Here is an 18,546-nt window from a genome sequence, read left to right as displayed (position 1 = left end):
AATAAAACTCTTATTTTATCAACAGCTGGTTAAACTTCAACTGGATCCATCTTCGGAAGAAGTCTTCCACCTTGGAAAAATATGTGAGCAGCAGCAGCAGCACCTATCAAAGTTTTAACGGCTGGCCTTTGGTCCACTGGAGTATCATCCATATTTTTAGCCCTCTCTCTTGGATCAGGATTATATGGTTTATCTCCTCCAAATATTTCTTTATACATTTTGTAAGTATCATGATCAATTTTGTAGATGTCGAAATTCATAAAGTATAGTTTATCTTTTGGATCATAGCAGTACTTTCTGAAATAGCTCAAGTGTCGAGCGATCTGGAACTTACATTGTTCGAGAACCTCAGGCTTTGCTTCTTTTTGAAACGTGAGTGCATAATCAACCACACCTTCAATTAATAACTGGTTAAAATAACTTACACCGTGTAAGAACCTTTTGTTCATATCTTTGTAATCTCTATCAAACAACGTTTTGTGCGGGTTGATGCAACCGTCAACAACCCTATCAGCCATCTCTTTCCAGTAAGGATTCTTATCATACGTGTACATCAAACACAAGGCACTTAACGTAGAGCCTTGGTTGTAGCTATACTTACTTTTATCGATGGTAGTGCTATCAATGCCCACACCGTCCATGATCACATCATCACTCTTATCGAGCATCAATTCAAAAATAAAATTTAGACATGTTTTGGCAAATTGGTACAACTGCTGCTCCTCCTCTTTACTCTCGGCATACTTAATCATTTTCATGGCACCTGTAGCACCAACTGAATTGGAAATAGTAGCCATATATTTTCTAGAGACATGCCACATACAGCCTTTAACTTTCCATGTTTCATGTTCCTTGATTCCACCAAGCATAAACCTTTGAATTTCTTTGCTCATTTGTAGGTACTTCTTATTGCCGGTTGCCTCGTAGAGCTCAATGAATGCTCTCAACAGATGCGCATTGTCGTCATAGTTGATATCGTCATCACCCGAATTCTCCTTACCATGCGAACTGACAGAATAAGCCCCATATTTTGGATTTCTGAACTTAAGCGTGGCTTTCACCGCTGGCTCTACAATAGGCAGGGTCAAGTCCTTATATACACTAACTGAATCTGCAATTGCATGTAAAGCCACGCCCTGGGAGTAGCAACTGAAGTAGTTACCTCTGGATTCATGGCAGGGCGTTTGGCAAGTGAAGGATTCGGTGTCCGGATTCCAGAAGGTATACCACATAGTTTGACAGGTGTTAAATCCTTCCAGATTGTTATCAAATGACATTGTTAATTCTAATTCTAATTGACTCGTTAAGATGCTCACAGAACGAAGCCATGGAAGGCTCTATAGATAAAGTAAGGGGCTCTACCGGGACAGACACCTCATTTTATAGTTTTTTCCTCATCTTTCCGCAAACGAAATCAAAGCCTCTTCACTTTGGAGAGAACCCTTGGCGTTGATCTCTTTATTTCCTTTCCCTCATATATGATGTCCTTCAATAATGCCAAGTGTGCCATAAATAGGCAAACGAAAATCTTTAACAGAGTACAGCAAAAGGTTTATATATTCTTAGAGAGGGTATTATACCCAGCATGCAAATTCTCCTCGGCGATAAGCTGTTCCTCTATTGTTTCTAATAATTCGGTGGGATAGACATGCTTGAAGTAGAGACACATACACAGCAAGAACGTCTGCATCACTGCTGAAACAAGATACGGAAGCCACGAACTCCATTGAGAGTTCGTTTTCACCCAGAGACTGTATGACCACAACATCCCCCCAGGAGCCTGAAGACACAGCATTGGGATGGATAGAGAACCCGGGTGTTTTAAGCTGTAGGTAGTGAAAAGCTGCGGGATATACTGCATCAGTGCCATTAACATGGAAGCAACGCCATTTAGATTGGCCAATTGGAACATCCTGTTCAAATTATCATCTGACAAGGAACTTAGCATAATATACTCGTAGGTAACTACATTTGCGAGGACATATCCTATGAGTATCTTGAAGTTTCTTCGTATTTGCAGTAAATCAGCACGGGATTCTATCAGCGACTCCCTTGTTGCAAATATGCACAAGAGGAAGATGATCAAACTGCCACTTGTCTGGATTAAGATTTGGCAGAACCCACTCAGGGAACTCATGCATTCGTAGCGAGTCAGTATCGGACAACACCTTCTAGCAGGCATAGTGAAGATGAAAATATTGATTAGTGAAGCCACACTGGCCGCTGAACCAAGGAGAATGTAGCTGGGTGAGAGCCCTTCACTGGTCCGTCTTTTCAAGATTCGAATGTGTTGCGGGACATACGTGCCGAAAATTAGAACACCAAGTCCTATAGATAGAACAAAGCCTCTCAGTGGAGGTAATTCGTATACAGAACACTCACTCATGCCTGGATTTGTGGTAGACGAGTAAGTCCAACTCAGTAATGTATGTGTATATGTACATGTGCATGTATATACTGTAACTTTCTGGAGTAAGGACTCAGGCATTTAGATATTTTCCATGACTCACAAACTGATAATCCTTGTGAGTGTGTTTTTTCCCATCCTGCTTTGAGGGGGTTCCAGTTTCTTATATTCAAATCTATAAAGCTCACAAAGTACATAGTTTTCTGCAACTAGTAAACCAGAACGGAACATGTGCCTATCCTATTAGCTATTTTCCTTGGTTACTGTGGAATGAATGGAGCATTAAGCTGAACAGAAAGGCAATACTACCAGCTCCAAATACAACTGCTACCGAATAGTAGATTGCCTGCTTGTAAATAAGAAGCACATCGGACAAATATTGAGAAGGCATACCTTTTCTCAAATAAGCAGTTGAGCTAGTTAATTTATTCAAAATGGAGTGGCCATTTTCCACATCCTTTTGGAAATATTTGGCTAGGGATCGAACTACATTCAGGTTGTAAAGGCCAAGAGAAATTCCAACACCTGATGATTGTCCCATTGACCGGAACATATAATTCATACCTGTAACTGTAGCCTGTGTCTTAACACCAACAATACCAACAACAAGAATAAGAATTGCTACCAAAAATGCACCGTAGCCAACAGCAGAGATACAAGACCCAAGAAGAATAACAGATAATTCTGCATATGTTCCAAACGTAAGGTTGCTTCTAGATATTGTCGGTTTTAGTGTCACAGTTTGAAATAAGATTAGGCTGAACCCCGTAAAAAGAGCTAAACAAGAGAGCATCGATAGTTTGATGGACCTCTCAATTATGGTCGCTGTGCTAACATTGGGGTCTTGCTTTAGGTACCACCCGGCACTCAGAGAGCCCAGAGGAGCAGCAAAGATGGAGATTGAATTAAATATACCTAGTTGAAATTGAGAAAAATCATGAACAATCTGCAAATACAATGGGGTTATGTATCCAATACCAGCAATGGATCCACCAGCAAAGAAGACAATAAAGGCTGAGATTCGCAAAACTCCCTGGAATGCGGAAGGTGGAATAATACGGACCGTCATTATATATTTTTCAACTAGTGCAAATGCCGTAGCACTAATAAACAAAAACGCAAGATAAAGTAAGACTTGTTCCAGAGATTGCGCATTGAAGATCATCAACAAAGAAACTATAGTGCAGCTCAACAGAAAGGAACCAGGTAGATCGATCTTTTTTAGGTTTTCCAAAGCAAATCGATTCTTCATATCAACGTCCTTCATTTGGTCTTGTCTGTATTCATGAACATTAGCAAAGACCAAAATTCCGGCAAGCACGACAAACGGAACTTGGATTGCAAACATCCATCTCCATCCAGATTCTTCATCGTATGCCACAAACGCCGAACCTAATATTGGACCTGTAAATTGTCCAAGACCATAGAGAAGATTAGCATAACCTTGAAACATGCCTCTTTCTCCCAATGGAATGATATCGGTGGCTATAATGGAGGATAATGCAGACATACCTCCGCCTCCAATTCCAGCCAAAGCTCTAGCAACTGCAAATTGTGTGACTGACTGGGAGAGGGAACAACATAAGCATCCCAATGCAAACCAGAATTGTGCAAATATAAGGACAGTCCGACGTCCAAACACATCACTGATTCTACCAACTAACGGTTGGAAAATTGTGTTTGTTAGGAGGTAAGAGGTGGCAATCCAACTGAGTTTCTCAGATCCATTCATTGAGGAAGCTATGGTATTTGCCGTTGTAGATACAATAGTGGTATCTGCCGCGGACAGGAAGGTTCCTAACCACAACGATGCAATAATCATGTATAGATTTGCAGGTTTAACGACGTCATGGAATGGTCCCTTGTTGGGGACAATATTTGCATTCTCAACGTCCCGGGGTTCACTTAATGTATAAGGTTTTTGGACACCCACTAAAGGAGTGGTTTCGGTAATCAACATCTTCTCAGTAGAAGGAATATGGTAAGAGCATGTTTTGGACAAATAAAAGAGGGATGAAGAAACTATTTAAATACACCGTATACCAACGGGGAAAAAAGCTATCGGCCGAATCCAAAAACCGGTAAATTGTAGTATCTAGGTTTTGTTAGTCTAAATATGTACCAAGAGGCACCGCTATTCTTACATGTAATTACCGTTTTCCAAGAGATGGAACAACTGCTCAACGATATTTGGGTCTGCCTTGACGCCATCGTGACAATGGATATTGGTGATCAAGTCTTTGAACTCGAAAAGAGAATGCAGGCGTTGTCCCAAGTTGAAATCCACATAGATGTCACCAACAAAGGAAGCCGCTACAACGGGAATATCATCCCACCTAATGGATTTGAGGCTTTCAAGGTCCCAAATCTGTTTCCAATTGGAAAACCTGTACAGTTCATCGACCAACGGCGCTAGTGGCTGGAACACGGGATCAGTCAGCATTTCAGAGTGAAACATTTCTATAGTGAATGGTAACTCATCAAACATCTCTTGCGAAAACCTTTCCAGATGTCCTGGACCGTTCATGTATATGACCTGCTGGAATAGAAAATATAGGATATTAGTCTCTGATCCAAAGCATTGCATTATGGAGTTTTTTGTATTATAAGTGAGTGAATTCAAGGCCTGGATCTCCAACGCCATGGTGGTGATGAGAGAATGTATATATAATGCACCACCAGTAACCCCAAAGCAAGAGCCTACACCTTTAAATCGAGCCACGGTCAATTGACTTCCATTGGGGAGATATACCTTGTTGTTGTCCAAGTATCTATGGATTCCGTCAAGACGCTCTCTATCTTCTTTGTACTTGGAAAAATATGCCTGGCAACGTTTTCTCATGTTTTCAACCTGACTGTTAACAACCTCTGCCCTAGTGGATAGAAGAGGCGGAACACCACCAGTGAGAAACACGCATTTGATGGACTTTGGGAACATCGACAAGTAGCACAGAGAGCAGAAACTCCCATACGACTGCCCCAACAACAACCATTGTGTTTCTCCAAGGAGTATCTTCCTAATCATTTCTGCGTCCCTTACAATCGAGTCTGCCCTGAAGTTGAGGATGTACTCGAGCTGTTCTTCCGGCGTCTTCCCATCAACGAGGCTCCCCACGTCCACGGGCTCGGAAAGTCCCGTGCCCCGTTGGTCCAGCAGCACAACAGTGTACCCTCTTCTTAGCATCGGTTCCAGGAATACAGGGCTTGTTTTTGAGGGAAACGGACACGAATAACCAGGTCCTCCCTGCAAGTAGAGAATGTACTTGTCTTTAGAATGCGGGGTATATTGTCTAGAGACGAGTTTGGCTCCCACGGTGATTGTCTCATCATTGGGGGTATCGTGGACTAAGGGCACAGAGAACAGCCGACTCTCAACAACAACCGGACAATCTGTGTAAGTGTCCCAGAGCATTGTGTCTAGGCTTCTTCAAAAGAGAAAGGAGCAGCTACAAGGACCAGCAGAATGGAGAAACAATGTTGAAAATGAGGAGAGGAAAAAAAAAAAGTGTTGATCATTGAGAGAGCCAAAGATAAGGTGGAGGCTCTATGAAACATTGTTTCCCCAGCTTGATTGTTTTTTTTTCTACTACGGATAAGGTCAAAAGTGGGTTTCTCTAGCAACGATGGATAACGAATTGCTGGAAGCAATACTACGTGCTGTACAGAATGCACTTATTTATGGGTATAGGATCAGGTTTCTCCACTCATTGGCATACAACGTGGCGACCCTACCTCGTCCACATGAGCTGTTGAAGGGAGTGTGGAAATCGATGCGGCTCGGGGTGGACCATGGTAAGATTCTAGCGGTCTTTGCAATAGTGTTCAGGGTGGTGAAGACGGTTCTGAAGAGACGGGTCGACAAGCCCGTGGCGGATTTCATTGCAGGGTTTCTCGGAGGGTGTCTTGTGTATGGGGGACTCGTCAACAGGAGGAGACGGATGTTGAACGATGCCATTTTGGAGCAAATCACCATGTACACGCTATCCAGACTCGTGCTTGCCCTGGGGAGAGATGTGGTCAATGCTGCTGTTCCGGACCGCTACAGGAAGAAGGCCAGAGACATGTCGTGGACCTTGGGGTGTGGTCTCGTGTGGGGGGGAATCATGCTCTATTATAGACGAGACGGCGGCAAGGACGAGTACCTACCGAGGGCAATGCGGGTCTCTCTGGATTTCATATATGGATCTGTGCCGCATGCATGGAGAGAGGCGTTTCAGTATGGGAGAGAAGACAAGAAACGAACCAGTTGAACACGATGAAGAGGCCCAGAGGGTCAAGAGAAGTGTGAGGGGTGTATTGTGAATTTTTTACTTTGTATTTTTCTTGAACACTTTGAGTGGTCAAGGTTGGGCTGCCCATTCCTTTGAGGAAGAGTGCCAGTGGAAGTCCATAGAAACACCAATGCACACCAAGAGAGACCTCGGCAAACCACTTAGGTTTGCATTGCTAGGGCCACATGGCTCCTCTAAATCGTCATTGGTTTCCATCCTTTCAAACAACATGACTCTTGAGAACTACTATCCAACGTTGTACAACTCACCCATCTTGGTTGAATTCCAGCCGCCAAACAAGAGAGCAGGAGTTCTACTAGATCCGGTTTCCACCTTAAATGATCTCTCCAAAGTGGGGGTCACCAACGACAAGAAGAGTTCAATTATGTTACCAGAGTACATGCTACGCAAGCTGGAAAGGAAGCAGATTGACAAATTGAAACGCAAGGATATAATGGCCCAACCGAACGGCCACCCGGGTCCAACAACGGTGTCTCCCAAGGAGAGGGAGCCTATTGTTGTGGAATTGATCGACACCCCGGGTGTGGAAGCCGACGACTTGATTCCATTCTTGGAGAAGTCTCTCGACTGCAGACTCTCAAAGGATGTTTTAAACAACTTGGCCAATGGATACAACACCAACTACCGGTCTCGGGTGAAACCCCTTATCATTGGTTCCGGTATTAGTGACATGAATGGATACATGGACGGATATATTCTCACCTATAGTTGCGTTCCGCAGGACCCACTTCCGCCAGCCTACGAGGCCTCCCAGAGCACTCCTACAAGAAAGACAGCCACACAGTTAGACATTGTCCGTGCAGTCCATGATTCTATTGAGGATGCATGGAAGGAATGGACCGTTTATAATGAGGGCTGGAAAACCGGTGGGGAAACAGAGGTAAAACATTCCTTCTCGAGCCGGTTCAAGAGAGAAGCAGACGCAACTGTCCCAGGAGTGGTTGCAATGATGTCGAGTTCAGGGATGCCGCCCATAGTTCTTGTGTGTACACATATTGATTCGCCATTGGCGTCTCCCAGACTTATTGAGGAAGGCCGTGAATTGGCCAGAAAATGGAATGCTGCGTTTGTTGAATGTAGTTGCTCTCCGATAAAGAGGGAGTGGGAAAATGTCTATGAGACAATTGCCGTTGCCATTCGTTTAGCGGAAGAGAAATACCCTAGAGCTTCCAAATGAATAGATAACAGGCTTCAAAGATAGACAAGTCATTTGATAAAGTGGAAAAAAAAATTCGACACCGCGGTTAATGGAAATGTACAAAATAGTATAAATTCATGTCATTTCTGCCTGGTTGACTATTCTCAACATCCACCAGCAAGAGGGTGTTGCATATAGTAACACACAACATTAGGCGACAATGTTTTCAGCGTTGAACAGTTATTTTAAGAAAGACAGCACATGCAACCCCCCCACCACTGCTTCAGTGAACGAATCTCTCACGGTGGAAGTCCTCTCTATAAAAAACTATAAGAAGGCTGCGAGAACATTACAGATTGCATTTCAGGACGACCTGTATGTGAATTACCTTACTTCGGGGCTCTCCGACACAACCACCAAGGAACAGCTAGACTTGGCATTGTTTGAGGCAACTGCATATTCGACAATAATGAATGGTCTACTTGTGGCAGTCCGAGATCGAGAAGCCGAAGAAAGTGATCCACAGGCACCGTTTCTAGCTGTTGCATGTTTCCAGAAACCTGAAAAGGACGAGAAATCAAGCACGAGTCGAAGCTTGTTTTCACATCTATGGACTATGTACCAAACCGGGTATCTAAAATTTGTCTATTTGGCCAATAAAGAAACAAGAAGAAGAGTCTTTGATGAGCAATGGAAACTGCTGGACCAGTTAAAGGAAGAAGTTTTAGGAGACCAACTTAATAAATCTTGGTATTTATCCGATATCGGTGCTATTCCTAAAGGTCGGGGTAAAGGGCTAGCTAGGAAATTAGTTGAATTTGTATGCCATAATTACATAGACAGATACATTGTGGAGAAAGATACAAATGGTGATGACGATGACGACGATGAAGAAATCATAAACAGTGGAGATGATCGATATATTGGCTCAAGTGATGAGAACTCAAGGCTCGACTCGGAGATAAATTCGTTTCATTTTCAGTTTGATTTGGATTCCGACAATATCACTGATTACTCAGGGTATTCGTCGTTTTCCGATACGGAATCTGCACATTCGTCTTGGTATAATAAGGAACACAGTAATAGCAATACAGATAACGAAGACGGTGATGATGACATATTGTCCAAGTACGATCGTCAACAAAGTATGAAGTATCGAAATAGGCGTGGAGCTCCCTTATATCTAGAATCTTCACACCCGCGTAACAGAAAGATCTACCAGAAGTTGGGTTTTACTTATGTGAAGACAGTTCCTGTTGCAGAGGTTCAGTTGGGAAAAGAAAATAAAAAGGTATTGACTATGGATCTAATGGTCAGGGGTGTTAAAGGTACAAAATGGAAGGTAGAAAACGTATTCAATTGACTTTCAGAATATATACATATATATATATATACCTAATGCGCTAATTAGTTCTTCTTCAACCACTCAATACGAGACTTTAATCTACCGTCCTCGGTACACACTCTCTTAAAATCCCTACCGTTGAAACACTGCATATTTTGAAGTGCATGATTAACCTCACTCTCATGGCATAACACTTGCTCAATGTATTCCCAAATCCATCTTTCCAAATCCCAGCCAAGATCCTCTATAGTTCCAAAATTCCTTAAAGGTCTGTTGCTACGATCAACGAATAGGTTATCTAAAACGTAATCCCATGGATCTAACTTTGGCGAGTGGAGGTGATAAAACATTTTCCGTGGTTCCTTTATGGGCACCCCACTCTTCGGTGGTATAACCTCTTGCATCTGGTATGCGTGTTTCCCAAACATGTAATCATAATTATAATTGATTTCACTTTCCCACTCATTATGGTATTCATTCAAGTGGGAAATACCATAGAAATCATCCTCAGCATCAAACTGAACAATTCCGCTGTCAACAAACCAATTGACATTCTTCATCCATGTACCGTATGTTTTCCCTGGGTATTTATTAACTTGCCAATGTGTGGAGTTTAGTACGAGTGCGGATAGGGCCCATGTCTCCTTGTCACCTTCTCCTGCACCTCCTTGCGACAATAGTGGATAGTAACCAGCAGGGCCATTTAGGTTGTAGTATAGTGCAAGCAGTAGCATAGAAAAATGTGTTGCTTTATTGATGAGAAGCAGACCAGCCTCGGTAGACCACTCTGCTAAAGTTCCTTGCCTGTCATGGTAGTTTTCACCCTTCCTGCCACTCCAAAAGTCGTTAAGAAATCGCACACTACCTCCAACATGTCCTATCGTCTCGTATAGGAGCGGTGAAGTTGTACGTCTCCAGAAATCAGGCCACGTAATAAAGCCAAACTTTTCAAATACGGTAGAGGTAAATAGTTTATCAGGGTTTTTCAAGATAAGTATGTCCGAATCTAAATACAAGACATTAGAAAATGAAGAGCCAATTATAGCCATAGCCTTTAATTGGTACCCTCTAACACCAAGGGACAGAACTGTGGGCCCATATATATCTTCAAAGGAGATGCATTTAGCATTCCATCTAGTCAGGAGCTGACAGTACTCTTCATCGATTTCATTATTGCTAGGAATCATCACCTCCACAGGCAATGAAGAACCCGAATTTCTCAGAGTTTGGATGGTAAGTAAAGCATACCATGAATAGATGCCACCACCTATAACTACATATCCTGAATTTGAAAAATACTTCTGATTTCCAGATGGTAAACTTTGTATAATTCCTTCGTGCTTTAAAGACAAGTCATGGAGGAAAATCTCATCAAAGCTCATAATCAATAGATCGTTTCTTGATAAAGTCTCATAGGGATTATCAAGAAAAATCGTATCCCAAATGACAGGCTTACCGTTGTTCGTTATACTGCGTTCGGGATGTGAAAATGATAAGGACAGATTCCTGCATCGGGATGTATAACTTTCCATAAATGATTGGAAATCACCTGTATATTGCAGTGGTTCTAATGAATATACTGTTTCTTCAAGGTCTTCGAAATAGCTGGTATAGTTGAGCTCGGAAGCAACTAGTGATTTGTAATGTTCGTTTTGAAGCATGACTCTGATATTAGAATGTTTCAATGGTTTCTTAGATCCACCAGCAAAATAGTCATTTGGCGGGTAAAAAGGCTTGTTCAAATGATGCTTTGTCACATGCCAAAGAGGTTCATCTAGAGAGTATGATTCATAGGTTATGACCAAAGCCTTGTAAGAAAAATATATCAAAATCACATTGATGAGAGTCGTGATCCATTTGGGCACACGGAAACGCTTCATACGGGTATACCGATGTTGTAGAGCTCGAAACAAACGCATCATTTACCCAAATTTTACTTTTTGCTAGACGTATTAATCGAATGGTGCAAGTGGTAGGTGCATTGAGATTTTTACATTGGATATAGAACTCCAGCATTTCAAATACTGCGAGAGGTTCTAAATTTTCTTGTACAAATCAAGCTCAATGATTATCCTCTATAAATATCCAAATTAGATAGTATCCACATCTTTTTTTTTCACCATAATCATAATGAACAACATTCGTTATAAGGAGGCCTTAACTACGGCCCGTGAATGGTATTCCGGTCTCTCAACAAAGGGGAAGATAGCTCTCGGATGCCTTGCCGTTGTTAATTTGGCTTGTGCTTTTGTGGTTGTTATCTTTCACGGACGCATTACTGCACTTGTTCTTGACTATGCAGAAACACTCAGACAATCAGGGTGGCGTGGTCGTGCACTCTTTGGAGTCTTGTTGTCAGTTGTTTCCTTCCCCCCCTTGGCTGGCTTCTCAACATTGGCTATTCTTGTGGGGGCTGTATATGGATGGAATGGAATTTTTCTTGTCGGAACCGTCGCGTCGGTCATGTCAACACTGTCCATGGTAACTTGCAGAGTTTTCCTCCAAGAGAAGGCCAAACGTCTGGTGGCTCTTCATCCGTCTTTGCAAGTTGCAGTCTCTGCAATCACCAACGAAAGTACATCGTTTCTTGAAGAGACATTTGCACTCCTACTTGTGAAGTTGAGTCCTCTTCCTTATTCCCTCACTAATGGAGCTCTCGCATGTGTTCCAGGGCTTAACACATGGACTTTCCTTATAGCATGTATCATTTCTTCGCCCAAATACCTTCTCCATATCTTTATGGGGATCCAACTTGCATCCATTGGCGAAGGTACTCCAGGATCAATCCCAACAAGTGTCCGTCTTCTCTTTCTAATAGGTACCGGTGCAGCCTTTGCGGCTTTGAGTGCCCTTATATATAAGAGGCTCACCACTATGGCGGCTCAGCGCGGGGAGGGCGAGGATCAATTTCGAGATACTCATGAGCCTTCAGCAATTCCACTGTAGTATGGATGGATATCCTTGTATTAGAGCAAGTACTCCGTTCTTTTTCTCTATAGGTATAACTTCCACTTGTTTCTCTTTATTTACAAACATATTCCGTCTTACTATAATGAATAACGAGGAAACGTATATGCCAGAATGTTCTTCAACAGTCCCGCTAATCCCACATAGCATTGGCAGTATCGGGAGCGGTTTCAGTGATGGCCTCTCTGATGCGGAAGATGACGGAGTCAGCGCTCTCTCAGCGTACTCTGCCATAGTCTCTACACCTGCAACTACAACACTAGCTGATAGCATAATTGGGAACCCCACCGAAGAAGTTGTCAAAGAGAAAGGAGAGGGGAAAATCTGTTCAAAGAGTGTCCACGTTAGAGAAATTTCAAATCCATTACAAAGTGGAATCTTGCATCTTCTAGAATACTTTAAATTCCTCTTCGATGGATTATTGAACCTATCTTTTCTATCTTTAGGGACCATATTTTTCGTTGATGTCTATATCGCCTGTGCCCTAATCACCTTACTTATTGAATGTGCTTATGCATTGACGGCTAAAAACCCGCTCAAATTTCATGAGAAGAACGCGCTACTTGAAAGATCCGATTAAGTCGATGTCCAAAAAATTTTTAGGTGATTTTTAAATGAATTTTTTTTTTTTTTAGAGTGGATTTCTGTTTATTTTAATCCCGACCCAATTCATCTGTTTACGTCTACCGTTGTGCCTCGTTGATCTCTCCTGTTGTGCGTTTTTTAACTGGATTGCACACATCTGGCCCTACAACATCTACACTCCAACCTCATCAACAACCCTTTACATCTTCCTCCAGTTCCTTACGATACTTCTAAGCCAAGCAGAATAATCCTGACGATTTCATAAAGGCAATGTCGTACTCAGCATCCGATCAAAAACTTGAACTGAATTCACTCCCTGATTTTCTGAAAACCAAGAGCCCTCAGGTTAAATTCCATTCAGCTTTCCCACCCTTGACAACTAAAGTACGTGTTCGGGGAGTCATGGAGAGGGCAGGGTTTGATGTCTATAAGCCTCCGCATAATACTAGGAGTGTATCTGTACCGTTGAATAGCTTAAACGCCCCTAAAGGTTATCGTGTTTCTGGAAATGATAATGTATCAACAAATTCTCTGCCAAGACCGCCTAAAATGAGAAATTTTACCACAGCTCCATTGAATACATCAACTCCAGATTTATTGAAAAATCACTCTCCTACAAATTCCAAATCACCGGTTCATTATGCACGTGAGAAATTAAAGATAGAATCCCAATCCTCTACAGGGTCCTTTACTACGATGCCTCAAATTCCTGACATTGCTCCTCCATCTTTGGATATGAATCTTGGTAATATTTCGAATGAAACAATAGTTCAGCCATTAGTAGTTCATGACATGGTGGGTGAATTTGTTCCTTCTAATCATAATCAAAATCAGGAACAACAACAACAACAACAACAACATATAATTCAATCGCAATGGCAGAAACAAAGTGAGCCAATAATAGAAATACCTCCAAGACGATCTTTACCAAAGATAGCAGGGCCAAGACCGTATCACTCTGAACCTGACTCTGATTCCGATGCAGCCGATGAACTCGAACCACAACCAACTGAACTTGAAACACCTCAGCTAGAAGTTACCAATATATCATCTATCACTGACTCGGAAAATAGTAGTATAGCACACAAATCAACTGATTCCCAAGATTCTTTAGGAGGACTGGCCAATTTACGTGATTCTTTTAAACACGATTCCTTAGAGTCTAAGTTTCAGAATTATCATCCGCTTCCAAATGATGCTCACATTAAGAGAATCAGTACTTTACACACTGAAGATATGAAAATATATAACTTGGAAAGCCTAGATGATGAACCAGAATATGAGCAAGAGTACAAGCATGATTCCAAATCTGGTGCAAATGAGATGTCTATAATCCAGGAGGGTGAAATTGAAGATTCAAGGATCGAAACAACTAAGATTCCGGCATTGGTCATTAATGATAATGATGAAGATCAAGATACATATGATGAAACGATACCATTTGAAAATGCTGTTGATTACCAACAACTTTCAGCATTCCATAATACCGATGATGAAATTACAAACAACTACGAACAGTCCTCGCAAACAGAATCGGTTAATCCATTTGCAAAGGTTGAAGAAATTGAGTCAGGTGGGGAAGATTATGAAGATTATGAAGATGAGCACGAGCCTGGGCTGAATTTGAAAACAGCTGACTTTGAAACTCCCCACAATTCATCAGATATTAATGGAATTACTTTTGGCTTAAATTCTTTGGATATTCAAGTACCTCCTCGCCACTTTAAAACTCCATCTCCTTCCGCTTTATTTTCAGATGTCAATGATTACCAAAATGATGTTCGGTCCACAACAACCTCGCCAGAAGATACTCACTATGATAAGATAACTCATGATATAACACAGGTCCCCCAGCATGACGAATTGCAACATAGGCATGCAATTGAGGTTACAAATGATAGTAAACAAACCCAAGATCTCACATCAACTTCTCAATTTGAGGAAGCCGAACTCTACTATCCACCGGGAGAAGGTCCATGTAGAAAATGTGGCCATAATATTTTGGAATCAGAAAAGAAGATCTGGTCAAAGGACCACCAGCTATCTGGACAGTGGCACAGGAAATGTTTTGGATGTTATAAATGTGGTGCCAAATTTAGTAAGGGCAGTTCATGTTATGTTTTTAATAACCAGCCATACTGCGAAGAACATTTTCATGAACTTAATGGTTCGCTATGTCAAATTTGCAATAAAGGTGTTGAAGGAGAATGTTTACAAAATGATATCAATGAGGCATTCCACATCGATTGTCTAAAATGTGTAATTTGTGGTTTGAACGTTCAAGGTGATTATTTCTTATTCAGAGGTGAGGTTATGTGTGAAGCTGATGCCAATGAGTTAATGTATCAAATAGAGGAGGCTGAGAAGGAAGAGCAAATGTCAAAAATGATCAAGAGGAGAACAAGGATTTTATATCTCTGAGGTGTGTACAGTATATAATTTTATAAAATGGATATTAGTCTTTAAACGCTCTTGGAATTTTCAAAAATACAGAGACGCCAAAGTGTTCATGGTTGACCATTGATAGTTTTCCACTATTAAAATCCGCAAACACTTTACATAATGGCAATCCCATGCCAAATCCGTGAATCGGATCACGCTCACTGATCTTTGAAGTGGTATAATGGAATTGCCAAATTTTATCCAATGAAGAGTCCGGCATACCGCCTCCACGATCAGCTATTTCAAACATCACAAATCCGTCTTCATCAGTAACACGAACAATAATTGGCTTTTTCCTCGAAATGGATGGTAGTGTTGAATTCTTAAACAATTCAAACATAATATGTATAAGATGGGGAGCAACACATTTGACTTTCAAAGGTATGGAATCTATCTCAAACGTAGGCACGGGATAGTCGTTCAAAGATAATATCTGTGATGTTGTTTGAATCGATTGTTCAACGATACTTCGTGCATCGTGCACTTTCATTAGTGGCTCTGGGTCAATGTATTCCTTTAATGTGTAGGTTGATGTTATACGGTTTGTGTGGAAATCCCAAAAAAACCTATCTATTGAGTCACTATATACTGCATTTAAATTGCTTAGATCTTCAAAGGAGAGTTTTGAGTTAATTTTTGCCAATTCTTCCACTTTAACCGACAGTTGATTATCAAGTAGTTCAATGAATGATTCCTGGGATAATCCCTCATCTAAGGGGTTTAGCTTGTGCAATTCTTCATTCTGTTTCTCATACTGTTCCAGCAGTTCAACATAGTGATTCACAACAGGTATCTTAGCATCTCTTTTAGAACTTAACAGCTTGATCTGTGTACTATAGAGATCTTTGAGCTTGTTCGTGACACCTTCTCTACTACTGAGTATCTCCGGGGTCAACACAATCTTAGGTGTCACTTTCCCTCCTGAGTTTTTGAAAAGAGAAGTAAAGGCCTTCAACATATTGTTTATTGTATCACCCTACTTCTACCAAACTCTGAATGGTCTGGTTCCGCCAATACGAGAAAACTATTCCGGTAAAGTTATTATCTGTAGGGACCCATGCTGGGGAAAAGTGAAATATTGTCCCGGCTCATGGAAAAAGCAGATCCGGGTCGGGAATGATTACGTAAGCACAAGGATTATAAGAACTATAAAAATCCATACAGCTAATAATGAGTGAAATAATTTTGTACATTTACTTTAACAACTAAAGTAATCATCTTGCATCTGGAAAGGTTTATAATAATAACAGTCATATTTACACTAGCACCAATTGTTTAGTTTAAGGAGGGGGGGGGAAGAAAGGGAAGGGACCAGCGTATATCGGCAGATTTTCTGCTTATTCAGTGTCTGGAACTCTTCTACAATATAATGTTACCCTTTTTGTTGATATTCTGTTGTTTTCAGAATCCTTTATCGGTAATAAAACAGGAAGGTTTTTCCGTTTAGGAATTTATCTGCCTTTCCTTTTTACTGTCAGTGCTTCACCGTTCATTGCTTGTTTATTTCTAAACTAAAGCTCATATTGGCATTGCTACCTTTTAAACAGCAGAAAGGAATATGCCTGAGTTCCACAGTACTAGTCAACAGGAAGTTTCTGAAAAATTGCATTATAGGGAAATATCTCTTGAAGGTGCTTCAAACTTTGACCCAGCTGCAAGTGATTCTTTTGATGAGTTTACAGACTCATTTTCTTACTTTGAACAAGTACTGACGGAAGCAAACAGTCTTCCATTTTTAAGAAGCTATGATGGAATGGGTACACAGATAGCCACTATGATTTCACCAACAAAAACTGATGACACATGCTGGAAAAATTGGCAGTATCATAGCTCTTCAACTACTATCAGTACCAATGAAGCATTCGAGAACAATACTCCAAATAATACTATACATAACTACAACCTTCAACAATATGACCTCAGTAACGATAATAAACACTTACCCAAAAATGAACTTTCCGTTATTAGACAATCCCTGAATATTTTAAGTCAGTTGAATAACGAATATGTTGAAACAGCGAACCCAACTGATTTAACTTGCAATTCTTTGGATTTAAATCACTACAAAACAAAATGTATCGCACGGAATAACGAAAGCACTAGGACAGGATCAGAAGAGATTGGTTCCAAGTTGCTTTCTCTTAAAAGTGAGCCATTGATTACGTGTTTGTTTGAATCTAAATATGATTATTCATCGAGAGAAGACCAAATGTCTAGCCAACAAGGACAAGAAAGTATTACAAATTATGCTCTTCTGGAAGATTCAAATAAACTCTATACAATGAGTAGTCAATACTATGTGTCTAGAGGAGAAGAAGAAAAAATAGTGAACGCCAATGTCATTGAAAACGAACACCCCGGTCAGTATTTTGTATCAAACACAAACCAAGCCATTGGCGTTTCATTATCTTCACCCAATCTAGAAACGCCCCTTAAAAGTGCGGAACTAGCACCCGCCGTATCAGTGAATATTATCAATCCAAGAGACACGTACGAGCTACTCCAAAAGAACGTTTTTTTGAATTGCTTGCCAACCGTTTTCGAAGATGCTTTTCATTTAAGAAAAATTGAGCATTCAAGTCATATTTGCGATGGTTGCTTCAAAATTACAAAAACATCTTATGGATGCTCAAAACAGTTGGTTCCAACACTTCCAAACTTGAAAACATTCGAAAATTATAACTCACCAAATGGATACACTTTGGAATTTGCTCAAAAACACGGTAGTGACGCGTATATATATATATCTACAGAGATGAAGAACGATTACGATCCAAAAATTAAAAGATATTATAAGAAGCAACAATACACAGAATCCGGAAAGAGACTTAAAAGAGATTATCCTTCACTTTGTCCTTTCTGTAAAGTAAGTGATGTTCGGTCTTTTGATCAACTTTTCTATGAACGGAATAATTCGTGTTACCGAGGCCATCTTATCAATACACATGGTATTAGTTCGTCAGGTGAAGTAGCAAAGCTTCCACAATCCGGATTTGTTTGCTATAAGCTTGGAAAAAACATCTGGTCCGAAACGGTAGGTTTTAGGTGTCCTTATGAGGGATGTAATGTCTGTTTCCTCAAAGGTGACAAAACCCACGGTTTCCATGAGTATATTAGACATTGGAATAGGTCGCATATTTCGCATAAACAGAACCGCATATGATTGTTATTTATGAAACTCGGCATTTGCTGAAGTTTCTTTAGTTCTTTTTCAACTCACATATATGGCCACATTTTTACAGTTTTAACTATCCTATTTAATATAACACTTGTTTCTGGAGTGAAGAGAAGTTCGGCAAACATTTTTTTTTCTTGCTTTTGTGTATGGCCAAGCGATAGCTTCACCTGATTTTTGCCTTTAAATATGTTT

General features: G+C 40.8%; 13 protein-coding genes across 13 annotated transcripts; 7 read left to right on the top strand and 6 right to left on the bottom strand.

Annotated features, from left to right (window-relative positions):
- Window positions 1–29: 29 nt before the first annotated feature.
- C5L36_0D03010 (uncharacterized protein) lies at window positions 30–1,277 on the bottom strand (the record flags this gene model as incomplete). Its single annotated transcript, XM_029467179.1, has 1 exon — window positions 30–1,277. One exon carries the CDS (start codon window positions 1,275–1,277, stop codon window positions 30–32), a length of 1,248 nt encoding a protein of 415 aa, XP_029323039.1.
- Window positions 1,278–1,552: 275 nt separating this feature from the next.
- On the bottom strand, window positions 1,553–2,488 carry C5L36_0D03005 (uncharacterized protein; the record flags this gene model as incomplete). Its single annotated transcript, XM_029467178.1, has 1 exon — window positions 1,553–2,488. One exon carries the CDS (start codon window positions 2,486–2,488, stop codon window positions 1,553–1,555), a length of 936 nt encoding a protein of 311 aa, XP_029323038.1.
- A 166-nt stretch (window positions 2,489–2,654) lies between these two features.
- C5L36_0D03000 (uncharacterized protein) lies at window positions 2,655–4,367 on the bottom strand (the record flags this gene model as incomplete). Its single annotated transcript, XM_029467177.1, has 1 exon — window positions 2,655–4,367. One exon carries the CDS (start codon window positions 4,365–4,367, stop codon window positions 2,655–2,657), a length of 1,713 nt encoding a protein of 570 aa, XP_029323037.1.
- Window positions 4,368–4,547: 180 nt separating this feature from the next.
- C5L36_0D02990 (uncharacterized protein) lies at window positions 4,548–5,819 on the bottom strand (the record flags this gene model as incomplete). Its single annotated transcript, XM_029467176.1, has 1 exon — window positions 4,548–5,819. The coding sequence occupies one exon, from the start codon at window positions 5,817–5,819 to the stop codon at window positions 4,548–4,550; it is 1,272 nt and encodes a 423-aa protein (XP_029323036.1).
- Window positions 5,820–6,030: 211 nt separating this feature from the next.
- C5L36_0D02985 (uncharacterized protein) lies at window positions 6,031–6,657 on the top strand (the record flags this gene model as incomplete). Its single annotated transcript, XM_029467175.1, has 1 exon — window positions 6,031–6,657. One exon carries the CDS (start codon window positions 6,031–6,033, stop codon window positions 6,655–6,657), a length of 627 nt encoding a protein of 208 aa, XP_029323035.1.
- A 151-nt stretch (window positions 6,658–6,808) lies between these two features.
- On the top strand, window positions 6,809–7,876 carry C5L36_0D02980 (uncharacterized protein; the record flags this gene model as incomplete). The annotated part of the gene is made up of 1 exon (XM_029467174.1): window positions 6,809–7,876. The coding sequence occupies one exon, from the start codon at window positions 6,809–6,811 to the stop codon at window positions 7,874–7,876; it is 1,068 nt and encodes a 355-aa protein (XP_029323034.1).
- Window positions 7,877–8,057: 181 nt separating this feature from the next.
- On the top strand, window positions 8,058–9,200 carry C5L36_0D02970 (uncharacterized protein; the record flags this gene model as incomplete). Its single annotated transcript, XM_029467173.1, has 1 exon — window positions 8,058–9,200. One exon carries the CDS (start codon window positions 8,058–8,060, stop codon window positions 9,198–9,200), a length of 1,143 nt encoding a protein of 380 aa, XP_029323033.1.
- Window positions 9,201–9,244: 44 nt separating this feature from the next.
- C5L36_0D02960 (uncharacterized protein) lies at window positions 9,245–11,104 on the bottom strand (the record flags this gene model as incomplete). The annotated part of the gene is made up of 1 exon (XM_029467172.1): window positions 9,245–11,104. The coding sequence occupies one exon, from the start codon at window positions 11,102–11,104 to the stop codon at window positions 9,245–9,247; it is 1,860 nt and encodes a 619-aa protein (XP_029323032.1).
- Window positions 11,105–11,312: 208 nt separating this feature from the next.
- Window positions 11,313–12,128, top strand: C5L36_0D02950 (uncharacterized protein; the record flags this gene model as incomplete). The annotated part of the gene is made up of 1 exon (XM_029467171.1): window positions 11,313–12,128. The coding sequence occupies one exon, from the start codon at window positions 11,313–11,315 to the stop codon at window positions 12,126–12,128; it is 816 nt and encodes a 271-aa protein (XP_029323031.1).
- A 106-nt stretch (window positions 12,129–12,234) lies between these two features.
- On the top strand, window positions 12,235–12,729 carry C5L36_0D02940 (uncharacterized protein; the record flags this gene model as incomplete). The annotated part of the gene is made up of 1 exon (XM_029467170.1): window positions 12,235–12,729. The coding sequence occupies one exon, from the start codon at window positions 12,235–12,237 to the stop codon at window positions 12,727–12,729; it is 495 nt and encodes a 164-aa protein (XP_029323030.1).
- Window positions 12,730–13,004: 275 nt separating this feature from the next.
- On the top strand, window positions 13,005–15,155 carry C5L36_0D02930 (uncharacterized protein; the record flags this gene model as incomplete). Its single annotated transcript, XM_029467169.1, has 1 exon — window positions 13,005–15,155. The coding sequence occupies one exon, from the start codon at window positions 13,005–13,007 to the stop codon at window positions 15,153–15,155; it is 2,151 nt and encodes a 716-aa protein (XP_029323029.1).
- Window positions 15,156–15,189: 34 nt separating this feature from the next.
- On the bottom strand, window positions 15,190–16,134 carry C5L36_0D02925 (uncharacterized protein; the record flags this gene model as incomplete). The annotated part of the gene is made up of 1 exon (XM_029467168.1): window positions 15,190–16,134. The coding sequence occupies one exon, from the start codon at window positions 16,132–16,134 to the stop codon at window positions 15,190–15,192; it is 945 nt and encodes a 314-aa protein (XP_029323028.1).
- A 600-nt stretch (window positions 16,135–16,734) lies between these two features.
- C5L36_0D02920 (uncharacterized protein) lies at window positions 16,735–18,339 on the top strand (the record flags this gene model as incomplete). Its single annotated transcript, XM_029467167.1, has 1 exon — window positions 16,735–18,339. The coding sequence occupies one exon, from the start codon at window positions 16,735–16,737 to the stop codon at window positions 18,337–18,339; it is 1,605 nt and encodes a 534-aa protein (XP_029323027.1).
- Between the last annotated feature and the right edge of the window lie 207 nt (window positions 18,340–18,546).

This window comes from Pichia kudriavzevii, chromosome 4 (assembly GCF_003054445.1).
Source record: "Pichia kudriavzevii chromosome 4, complete sequence".
NCBI classification, from domain to species: domain Eukaryota; kingdom Fungi; phylum Ascomycota; class Pichiomycetes; order Pichiales; family Pichiaceae; genus Pichia; species Pichia kudriavzevii.
This window is presented reverse-complemented; position numbering and strand designations above follow the sequence as displayed.